We start from the raw sequence: 11,903 nt of genomic DNA on the forward strand, positions 1-11,903 counted from the left end.
CACAGACTGGTTAATGGCACGTCCCCTCCCCACCGCCCACAGACCGCCATGTCGTCATCGCCTGGGTTCCCAGAGAACGGTCAGTCCCGGACTTGCAATGCCGCTTGTGTGCGTGTATACCATGCAGAGCCCGCAGCCAGAAGGCAAGGGGGGGGAAAATAGCCCGGTTCCATTTACAAATCAAATTGAATGTCAGTGATGAGGTTAATGGGTTAAAGCTGCAGTCAATGAAAAAACAACACGTTGTAAGCAATTTAAAATTTGGCTCCTTTGGACATTAAGAATTTTCTTATCATCGGGGGCCTCTGAATGTGGGTAGAGGGGGAAGTAAAACAGGATTTAAAATTACTTCTAGGTTTTGGTGACAAAAACAAAACTCGTAAAACAGGCCACTGTTATTAGTACACTTTGTTCATGGCAAGGACTTCCCTTTAATATTCAGAATGGTGCAGCACTGCCGGGTCAGGAGCAATCACACGACATGACTGGCGCCCGGAGGCCAGAAACAGAAGGGGAGGGAGTTTCACAAGTTTCGATCGGGCTGGGTCGCTACGTTGGAGTGATCAGCCCGATCACCCCATAGAAAAACGAGAACATGCCCATCACGTACTTGGTACGTCATAAGGGCCTAGGGCGTGCCCATGCCAGGTATGTCATAAGGAGATATATAAAAAATATATAATGCTGCCTGGTGCACTCCAAAAGCAAAAAATGGTATATACGGGCTATAAAATGTGGGGTGCCAGCAGAAAGACTGGGATCCCAAACCAGTCCAAAACAATATAGAAAAGAGAAAAATCTGCAGCACTCACCAAGATGATGTTGTCAAAAAAGGTATTTATTCACACCATGTGAAGTAACCGAACACCGCAATTTGAGCAAAACTGCGGTGTTCCGTTACATCACATGGTGAGAATAAATACCTTTTTTGACATCAACTTGGTGAGTGCTGCAGAAATATATATATATATATATATATATATATATATATATATATATATATCTTCCAAAATGTTGGACATTTATCCTCAAATCTGCCGTTAGTAGCTTGAAGTGAATGGAGAAAGGTTTGGTTAATCCCCTGCTGTGGACCATGGAGTGATCACACCTCTTTGGATGCGGGTGGTGAGGAGGGAGATGCGTTTACTTTTTGGCTCGTACCTGATACGCCCGGATGAGAGACTGCACAGCGAGATGATCTTCCACCAACTTGTCTATGTTGGGCTGCGCCTGGACCAACGACTGCGCTTGAGTGAGGGTGGACAGGCTGGTACTCAGGGGCGGGGGGCTTTGGTAGGCTGTTCCGGGGGCCGCCCCGGCGTTGGCGTTTCGGAAGAAGATGTCCCATGACTACGAGAGAGGGAACAAAGCAGAAGATCACACCCTGTGATCGCGCAAAGTGAAGGCAACAGCGTTAAAAGATGAAATCCTCCTTCCCCCGCAAAGGGTTTATATAGGAGGATTTTTATTTTGTTGCAGTATTAGGGAGAGAAAAGAAAACGACCTCACTGTGACCTAGAGAAAGCAGCAAGGTTAGCTCTGATGGTGTCACTGCTTTATAATGGACAGTGAGGCTTCCCCTGTTGGACATGTGATATCTGTAATCTCTGAAATTTAAAATGTACGATATACATTACATGGTATATGGTATATGTGAGCTAATATATTAGAAGTCTGTACCCAAGTAAGACACTCCATGTTACCGGACATTAACCCTTCACTGCCTCGGAGGCCATGTTTTCTTTTATTTGTACCACGTCCTACGCAAATCATTCATGCGTCTCCACTTTTATCCCTTTGACTAAGGTAATTACTTTGCACAAAGAAAAGTGACGGAAATTAACAATTTGCCAGCGAAAACCAATATTGCCAAGAGATTAGATAAGAACAATAAAAACCATGCAACGCATTTTGTCACGAGGGAAACTTTAAACATTGTATGACATATGTTAAAAAAAAAAAAAAAAAACACACACCCCATTTTATATACTTTACACTAGATAAAAGCAGCATTCAGCGCTGCTCGGTTTTTGTAAATACATATTTTACGTGAACCAAGGGAGGTCTACCAGAGTTCTTCTGTGGCCCCCAGCTCTGCAACTGACCATATGTGCCAACCAGACACAAAATGGCGACTGGGTCAGGCTTCAGTGACCAATAGAAAAGAAGCAATGTCATCAGTAGTGGACGTTGTAGCCATTGGTAACACCGGAATAATGATTGTAGTTTTTTTGTGTCAAGACCAGCACGCAGAAAAAGAAATAAATATCTGGGGAACCAGGTTGCCCCAGAAGTGCGGGGAGGTGAAGAGAGGCCAATCCCCAGACAACAGGGGACCATGGGAGAGCTTAGGTAAGGGTCAAATATATATGTTGTTTGAGAGAAACTGCTGCTCTAAGGGACAATTATGTTCCCGAAAAACATAAATATACATTATTATTAATCTTTCCTTTAAAAAGTGTGACTATTCTATATTATTATCTTGCTTTCTTGCTTTGTTTCCCCCTCCCCATGAGTTGTGAGGTTTGTTCATTTTCAGTACACTAGTTTGCCACTTTGTCAAAATTAATAAAATGGTAAAAACAAAAAAAGTGTGTCACCAACACGTGTTTTCTGTCACTCCTCAGGGGGGGGGGGGGGGGCGCCCTGCGCATGAGAACTAAACAGCCCAGTTAGAATCTCACAAAAAAGCAGTGGTACTGTGCTGTGTTTTTATAGCACTTTGCTCATATTCAGCCTTTCGTCAAATACCTGCTGCTTTAACCCACTCTCTGCTGGACTGTTTTGAAAAAGCATCGAATTGAACCATATATCAGCGGCTCTTGTTTTTCTGCTCGATTAATGGCAGCTTCGTAATTGCAAACAAGGGACAGAGCGAAAAATGACCAATTTTACCTGGGGATTTGTCAAACAGTAATCACCAAAAGACACTGAAGAGAATACAAACCCTCCAAAAGCTTATACTTGTCCCCGTGTAATCCATTAACACAGAGCTCAGTGGTAATGCCACAGCCTTTGAAGTGGGTGAATCCAGTACGAATCGCAGTGTCAACTCTCCTTGTGACGTTGGGGGAAGTTATTTTATCCCCCCTTTGCCTCAGGCACTCAAATTAGACTAAAGACAGAAAGCGTCTGTGCCACATCCTATATGACAAATTATATAGTTAAATACTACTGTTTTTCTTTGAAAGAAAAACAGATAAGCTGTTAACTATATCGTTTGTCATATTAGATGTAGCATTGAGACTTTCTGTCCTTTGTTATATATATACACAATTCCAGTGGCACTCCTTTTGCCACAAATATTTATGGTGTGGTGGGTTTGGGTTCTGAGTTTACAAGGGTTATCTGCGTTCCCATATTAGATAGTAAGGTCTACGGGTGTGCAAACTTTCCCCCATCTGCACTGCCCCCTGCTCGCACCCCCACAATACCATGCCTGTGGCGTCATTTGACGCCATGTTGCCCTGGCGACGCGTCACCGGAGACAAGGTAAGTGAAGTTACAGAGGCCTCACGCGAACCCCAGCATTTACTTTTAATGCCTTGGGGAAGAGCGATTGGCCTCTGCAACCACCCACACCCCCCCCTGAAAAATCTCATGCCCCCCCGACCCAAAGTTTGGGCACCCCTGGTCTATGGGGCAGGGGCACTGGCAAAATACTGTAGCACTATGTCAATGGTCAGCACTATACAAGAACAAATATGATTCATTCCCTTATATCTCTGACCCTTTAACAGCACGCTGGGTAAAACACGATGTGTAAACCATGTCAGAGGACAGCAGGGCTCCGTTAAAGGGTAAATTCCCCGCTACGTTCTCACCCCCCACCTATTGGAGTCCTGGCTATTTTAAGCAGCTCAATAAGTCACGAGGCAGCAGGGAGGGGGTAGGAGTTTTTGGGTCAGGCAGCAGGATGTTTATAGGGGCTTGTAATTGTAATCAGTGCTTCATCGCTCAACCCTTTCACTGCCAGGGTGGGACGGCAAAGCCCTATAACCAAATGCAGACCAAATGTCAACAGGGTCGCTCCAGCACAGCAGAGGTTAAGAGACAGTTGGTATAGAGGAGCTGGCAGCAGAAGGGTTATAAGCGTGGCTGCCCTACTCCCCATCATTTAATAGGACTGCCGAATGGCATAAGCACTCAGCAATTTAACATCTTCTCCAATGGCTGTTCCCCCCACCCCCCCTGGATCAAAGAGAACAAACGTGACAGCCGGGTTTAATGTGTGCAATGAGAGAGGCGTGTCTGGGCACATATCTACAGGTCCTACTGAATCGCACAGGAATATAGTCGGTTCTGTCTGGGTCGGTTCTGCCTGCAGGAAGGAGCTAGGAGACCGGCTTCCCCTGCGGCAGACACACTGGGCCGAGGGCCAAAGTGCAGACATGACGTGTTTATTCCAACAAGAACCAGTCTGCAGAGAGATTCTAACTACAGCAAAGCGGGAAACGTGCCAAAATAAAAAAGCAGCTCCACTGTGCATGCTTTAAAGAGACAGTGCCTCCTCGGATCTAGATCAGGAGTGGCCAACTCCCATCCTCAAGGGCCACCAACCGCTCCGGTATCAAGGATATCCCTGCTTCAGCACAGGTGGCTTAATCACCTGTGCTGAAGCAGGGATATCCTGAAAACCTGACCTCTTGGTGGCCCTTCAGGACTGGAGTGGGCCACCACCCTTGACCTAGGTGAACTAATGGCAGTGGCAGGTTAAGAAGGTAGGTTAAATACAGCAGATCGACACCATATTTTAAAGAAAGGATTTTTACGCCCCCTCCTCCCCACCACCCAAAAACATTTAACGCAGCAATCCTGCCAGAATTATTTGTTTTCCATACTTCCTGGAATCAAGGGGTTCTCCCAGAACTCATCAACAGTGCCCTGATGTCCGGTGACCCCCTTACAGATTTGTAGTGGGGTTTTTTATGTGTGCGCGTGACTTGTCACACGAGAAAATGCTACAAACATTCCTGCGGGGTCACCAATAGGAAGCTGCACACATATCGGGCTACTGGAGACAGTAAGGACACTGCAGCCATTTTGTGTCCAGGAGGCAGAGATGCTGCCCGATGCCGGAGATGCAGGAACAGTGACATACCTGGACACCGGGGGACCCCCCAAATCCAGGTTAGGGAAAAAATATACAAATATCTAGCAGCGTGGATTTCTGTTTTAATGTCCCTGCAGTAACCACATTTTTGGGGGAGTTTTTATTAGCTTTACCCTCTCTTTTGGTGATGAGGAAAAGTGCAACGTGCCGACTGTACGGGAACATTGCGTATCTCGAGTCCTTGCCATGTTCAGTTAACACAGGGAGCACAGCAAATGTAAGTGTGAAACCAGACATAAGGGAAAAGAAACACTGGGCTGGTGAGCTTACAATCTAATTCTTGGTGCCTGAGGTACTAGGAGGTGAAGTGACTTTAATAAAAGCCGTCTCTGCTTCCCACATAATCACTGCGACCCTGGAGAAACATATCATAGCACTGAGAGGGGAATAGTAATACTGTTTGTTTACAAGAGCAGAACAAATCACAGTATATTTAAGTAACAACCTGCTCAGGCATCATCTGTCTCCCCCTCACCCCACAAACGTCCAGTTGTCCCCCCCTACACAACGCTCGCTGTCCTCCACCCCTACACAAACAGCTCGCTATCCCCCCCTAAACGGAATGCTATGTATTTGTAACCATGGATTATTTATCATAATAACTCTAAGCCCAGGACATACTTGAAAAGAAGAGGCAACTCTCAATGTATTACTTCCCGGTAAAACATTTTATAAATAATTATAGGCTAAAGCAGTAAAAAAATTCCGGGCATTACTGAAATCCCTGCTCTCTGATTGGTCAGAATTCCGGGCATTATTCATTCAGTAATGCCCGGAATTTTTGACAACTTGCCAACTCACCTCAAAGCAGAGAAGCAGGAGAAAGAAACCGGCAAGTTTAAATCTTAACTGCAGCAGCCCTGTTCTCCTCATGGATCACACTGAACATGCAGCACAAGCAGCCTCTCTCCCCCTCTCTCTCACAGCTGCTAGTGTGTCCCAACAGTAACTTTGTTGCTTGCAACAAAGTAATATTTCTCACCACATCTATTGCCTGTGCTACTGTAAGGTAATTTGTATTTCTTTTTATTTAGTTGTAGTTAATATCACACTCTCCCCACTTCTCTTCCACACCCCACCCCTCCACCCACCTCTCCCCCTCCATTCCCCCCCTCACCTCTTTCCTCCCCCCCTCAACTTTTTCCTCCCCCTCACCTCTCTTCCCCCCCCCTTCACCTCTCTCCCCCCTACACCTCTCTTCCCCCCCTAAACCTCTCTCTCTCCCGCCCCTCAGCCCTCTCATCTTCTACTTTACTACCTTTTCCTACACAAGTATATACACTGATAAAAATCAATGACTACAAAAATGTATATTTTTTTATGATTTTTTTTTAAAAAGGCCTACATTTAGCCTATAATAGTAATAATCCCTGAAGAACAGGGCATTACTGGCCAATAATGCCCTGGCTGGGTTAAAGTCCCTCGGCTTCGCCTCGGGCCTTCAACTCTTCCAGCCAGGGCATTATTGGCCAGTAATGCCCTGTTCTTCAGGGATTATTACTTAAATAAATAAAACGGCCGCTGTCCCCACCCTCCCTCCGCAAACAGGCCCCTACACAAACAAACAGCTGCTGTCCGCTTCCCCCCTCCCCATACCACACAGCCCCCTGTTACCCTTCACCCTTCCCCCCCAAATCAGTTTTGCTTCTTGTCCTCAAAGCAAAGGGAATAATGAAATCCAACTCTCTGATTAGTTCAATATCTGGCCATTCCGGTGCGATGATTGCCCGGAATGTAAACCAAATCAGAGAGCAGGAATGTATTATTCACTTTGTTTTTGGCCAAGAAGGATGTATATTACAGCAGGTTACATGTCACCGCTCCAACTACACGGAGATCCCAACCAACACAGCACTTTAAAAACAGACCAATGTAATTATCCTTATTATGCACATGTAACCAGACTAACAGCAAAGATTTGGGCCTCTGAAGGGGCGGCTGAGACACTTGTCAAAAATGTTTACTCAACCTCTAGCGCCCCCTGTCCCTTTCAGAGCCAAATTAAAAGGCGAGAAGAGAGGGGGCTTTGCCTGTTTGTGCAAACTCCCATTTAACACACAACGAAATCACACAGAAGGGAGCAGCCAGAGGAAAGCAAACCCCTCCCCAGTCTCAGCTCCCCACGTTTACACAAACGGACTTCAGATAATAAAGGGAGCATACTTGGGAAAAAGTCTGATTTTTGTCATTAAAAAAAAAAAAAAAAAAAATTAATCCTTGGATTTTATTTCTGAAGCATTTAACTGGATACACAAATAGAGCGACACTCCACTGGCCTTATGCAAAAAAAAAAAAAAAAGTATTACAAAGTTTAATGAGATCGCTCATGAAACCTGAATAACTTTTTTGGGGGCATAAGTTTAGTGCAGTGCCTCTCTATTTGCGTATCCAGTGTGATCCTCTCCTGTTATGAATGATTGAGCACCCATGGCAGATTCAAGGATTACCTGTGAGAGCTCCTGCTCTCTATTATTAAGCAAGTCACTGACATTGGTTCATTGTGGCCCTAGGAGGGATTGACAGTTTAAATAAGGGCCTTTCCCTTCCTGTGTGTTGCTTTATATTACGTCAGAAAAAAAGTGGTTCATATCTGGAGGGTACTTGCCACTTGCAGAAATCCCTAATATAGTGGTGCCAACAGACCATGATCTGTTGTGCACCACTATATTAGGGATTTCTGCAAGTGGCAAGAACCCTCCAGTTACGAACCACTTTTTTCTGACATTTTGTCTATTTCCCTGGTAGCACACAACTTCCATACGACTCCTCTACTATAACAGTGTTTGGAACGAGGTACTCAAACCCTTTCTCTATTTGCTTTATATTACTCCATACATACTTAGGGAATAGAGAAACACAGATCTATAACTCACAAGGCAAGCTGGGGATCCCCGCCCCCTTGACCCTACCCCCTCCCCAATACGATTTGACACCCTTTAAAGCATGTTACCATCCTTATTTTAGTTGTATTTCTAGCTGGTTTTGATTTTAACATTGAATTTCTATTTTTTTTTTTTTTTTTAAAAAGACTACACAGCCTGAGTAGTAGAGTGTCCCCGTGGCAACCTCAGCCACTTCTTCCCACTTTCTCCACTCCGGAAGGCAGCACAGAGCCGTTTTCTATGCATGCTACAAAGAAACTCGTCAGAAACAAAAATATGGATCTTTGAGGGCTTTAAATGTCGGCAAAGTGAGAGGGGATTAGCAGCGATGTTAATTTAGGTTTTGTGCTCCCGTTTAAGGAATAAAATACAGTTTAAAAAAATAAAAATAAATCAGTGAGCTGAGAACAGTCACCCTACTCCTGTAGAGTATTGTGAACAATAAAATACACAGAAGTTGCAGCCCTTTAAATGAGCAGAGCTATGACATCCACTCCCCTTAGTGTAGGGTGGATCCCTGGACCAATAAGATTCCAGCCATTAGTAGTATTCCTTGAGCTTCTTAGAGCGCAGCCCTCTGGATGGCTGGCACCCATGCATCACAACGGTGGAAACACATGGTATCCTTTTCCCACGCAAGTTCGCACCCAGTGCATACACTGGCAGAAAAGCTCTCTCCAGCGAGATATATCTCTCTACACACACACAAGCAGGTTCGTCTCCTGGGTTCATCGGGGCATCTCTGAAGTCTGTTCCTCCGAGACTTGACAGCAAAGAAAGCAGCGGTTCCGTCGTCTTGGGCATGCGGTGCCAGTGGCCTGCACCTACCTGAGCCCGTATCCGTCCATGCGCTGGCATGCAGGGAGTGGAATTGGTTCTCCTTACCTTGTGGACGCTCTTGGGGTTGTCTAGCCAGGCATAATACATTTCCTCTACGTAGTTAGAGCTAGTCCCGCTAAGGAAGGGCTCGGAGGCCACAGGTGTACTAAGGCACCTGACTGGGTGAAACGTCCTGGGGGCCGCGGCCCTGCTGTGTGAGAGGGATTTTATAGTCTGGGAGGCTGTCAATGGCCTCAGTTTAGCAGCACAAGTCCTTAAGTGAAACATTGTTGCGTCTCTGTAGGAGCGTCGCTATCAGCACCTGAAAGAGAGCGAGAGAGAGTCAGAGAGGAGGGGAGACTTCACTTAAAGCATTCCATGTTTTAGGTGGGAAGCAGGGGTCTCTGGAACTGAACCGCGTTAATTTTAGCTCCGGGTACCACTTCTTCTTGCAGTACTCGAACGGTGCTGCCTTCATGGAGGTTTAAGTCTCCCACATCCCGCGGGACAATTTGAAGCCTTCCCACTGGCTCAGTGCCGCAGAAGATTTAAGCTGCCATATTCTTATCACAGCCAGGGATGCTACCCACCGCAACTGCGGATGCAGGTATCTCGAGAAGCAGGGGGGCCCCGGAGCTGAAAATAACGTGCTTCAGGTCCAGAGACCCCCTGCTTCATACATAAGAAAAAAACAATACAATTAAAACACTAGACGGGACCACACCTTCAAAAGTTCAAATATATTATATACACCCCCATCTCCCCCTTCTCCCATAGGACAGCACTCACAGGACTTGTCCAGAAGCAAAGTTTATTGCATCAACCTTTCAGTCCTGTCCAGGACATTTCTAAGACTGAGAAAGGCCCTGGACAGGAACGAAATGTTGGTACACGTCCTTTGCGTGCCGTCCTATTGCTCTTTGCTGTTATCTCCTGGTATCAAGCACACAGGCAAGTCGTGGGAGTGCCACACACACACACACACACACACACACCTATATGTGTATGTGTGCCCTATACACACACACAAATCTATATACAGATGTATCAGGCTTCATCGTTTCCTGTCCACCGCCCCCATACACTTCAGGATACTCAGGCATGCCTCACAATCTCAGCGTTTCCATAGGGTCCTGTAGTACTGCTGTGTGCTGGCAGCATAGGGTTAATGTTCTCAAACTTAAAGAGTACAGAACATACAGGGAGAGTCAGCGAAAAGAAGCAGGAAGCAGTCACACCCCTGCTGACTAAAAGCTGCAGTGTTTACTGGGAGATAACAAAAATGCAGAAATCATTCAGGGGAACATTCCTGGGCAGTGCGAGGGCGGCCTGGCTAGATCGGCACGTCACAATAACAATCCAAGAACCACACAACCTGATATACTCAACAAAGGAATAATAAAAACACACACAAAGAATGCAATCATAATAAAACAGTGCTCAGTTCAAGAAAACAAAAAAAAATTTTGAAGTCAGACGGTTGAATAAATCTCTTCTTGCCATTCCAACGTTAGTTTTTTTTAAATAAATCTGAGGCGATATCAGCGGTTGAAATATTGAGTGTCCGGGAGGTTAAAATGGAGCTCTCCCCAGGGCTCAGTGCAGCGTAAAAAAGTTACCATGGTAGCACCAGCAGCTAGAGATGCAGAAAAACATGTTGTTTTTAAAACTAAAAAATACATTTATTTATTTTAACCAGACAGGACACGCTGAGGGGGAGAGATACTGAAGTTGTGGCTCAGTGAGTAAAGACACTGACTCGGATGACAACGACAGAGTTTGAATCGGGGGAATGTGGTTCAATTCCCAGTGTCAGCTCCTTGTGACCTTGGACAAGTCACTTTATCTCCCTGTGCCTCAGGCACCAAAAAACAGATTGTAAACTGATCTGGGCAGGGACAGTGTGTAAAATTTCAATGTGCTGCGTAACGCGCACTATATTGTAATTGTGAAGTGCTTCAAGTCCCATTGGGAGAAAAGTGCTATATGAAATAAAGTTATTATTACTAACATTATAGGAGTTAAACTTGTATAGGCTTCTGGCGTGGGATTGCCGCTTTAAGGAAGCCGAGAAAACTAATTGGTTAGCGGGACATGGCAATGCGTTTCAGCCCCTTCTGGCAGGGATGGGGTTAGAGATCTTTTAAAATATCTGAACGGGCTTAAACCCCCCCCCCCCCCCAAAAAAACCACAACAACCCTGCACGGTGTATGGCAGGCAAAGTGCAGACTCGGCTATCCTACTCATAACAGCGGATGTCAGCCTGATTTCTGCAAGACATGTCTCGTGATGCTTCCCCCACTACAAAGACTTCTAAGTACCGCAAGGATAAACCCTTCCTTCGCTGGGCCCCAGTTACCTGCTGGTGATGTAGTCCCAAATTAGCTGCAGCAGCAATCTCCCCCAGAAGCTGCAGTTCAAGCTGCCGTTTAAAAAATATATATATATTTTTTTTTTCCCCCCATTCATTATGTGCATCAATACAATCTGCATACTGACAACTGATTAGCTAAGCTGCAGATCGATCCGTTCTCCTGTAATCGATCGCTTGCTCCGGGTTATTTAATTCAGTTCTTGCACAGCATTGTGGGGCAATGTAGTCCTGGAATATGATTGACTGGGTTTCGACCTTTTTGGTCTCATCAGTGCGAGGGTGATTGCAGGCTATACAACATGAAGCTGGTGCGGGTATAACCAGCACACACAAAAAAAAAAAAGCTACGGTGGGGTAAAAAAAAAATAATAATTAAAAAAAATAATAAAATCACGCCGCTTGTGGGTACATGGTAACCTTTAACACTGCACTGGGCTCAAGCTGCATTTTAACCCCCCGGCACACTTCATATATCAAGCCCTTATAACTCCTGAATGGACCATCAGATACTCATACTAAAAAACCGCTTTGGAAGAGCAAGAGGATATCCAAGTATATGCTGAATAAATGACAATCAGAGCGGACTGCTGCTCTCAAGAAGCATCGCAGGGGGGTGGGGGACAAACTTTGCTGGGAACTAGAAATCTAGTGTATTTGCAGCAGAGTACAGGGAGCTGAATTTTACAGAAGCAAACTGCACCGCTTAACCAAAGT

At 45.4% G+C, this 11,903-nt stretch overlaps 1 protein-coding gene across 5 annotated transcripts in view; it reads right to left on the bottom strand.

The window, feature by feature from the left end:
• OGDH (oxoglutarate dehydrogenase) overlaps nt 1–11,903 on the bottom strand; it is a 75,924-nt gene that overhangs the window by 47,311 nt on the left and 16,710 nt on the right. For 3 of the 5 annotated variants that reach the window (XM_075601710.1, XM_075601714.1, XM_075601712.1), the window contains exons 2-3: nt 8,881–9,136; nt 1,162–1,350 (exon numbers count right to left, since the gene is read on the bottom strand). In XM_075601710.1, coding sequence (XP_075457825.1) covers nt 1,162–1,350; nt 8,881–9,102 — 411 coding nt within the window. In that variant the 5' untranslated portion in view covers nt 9,103–9,136. Of the gene's footprint in view, nt 1–1,161; nt 1,351–8,880; nt 9,137–9,924; nt 9,946–11,903 lie in introns of those variants that run through there. The other 2 variants (XM_075601713.1, XM_075601715.1) reach the window with 2 other exon arrangements.

Source organism: Ascaphus truei, chromosome 5 (assembly GCF_040206685.1).
Source record: "Ascaphus truei isolate aAscTru1 chromosome 5, aAscTru1.hap1, whole genome shotgun sequence".
NCBI lineage: Eukaryota > Metazoa > Chordata > Amphibia > Anura > Ascaphidae > Ascaphus > Ascaphus truei.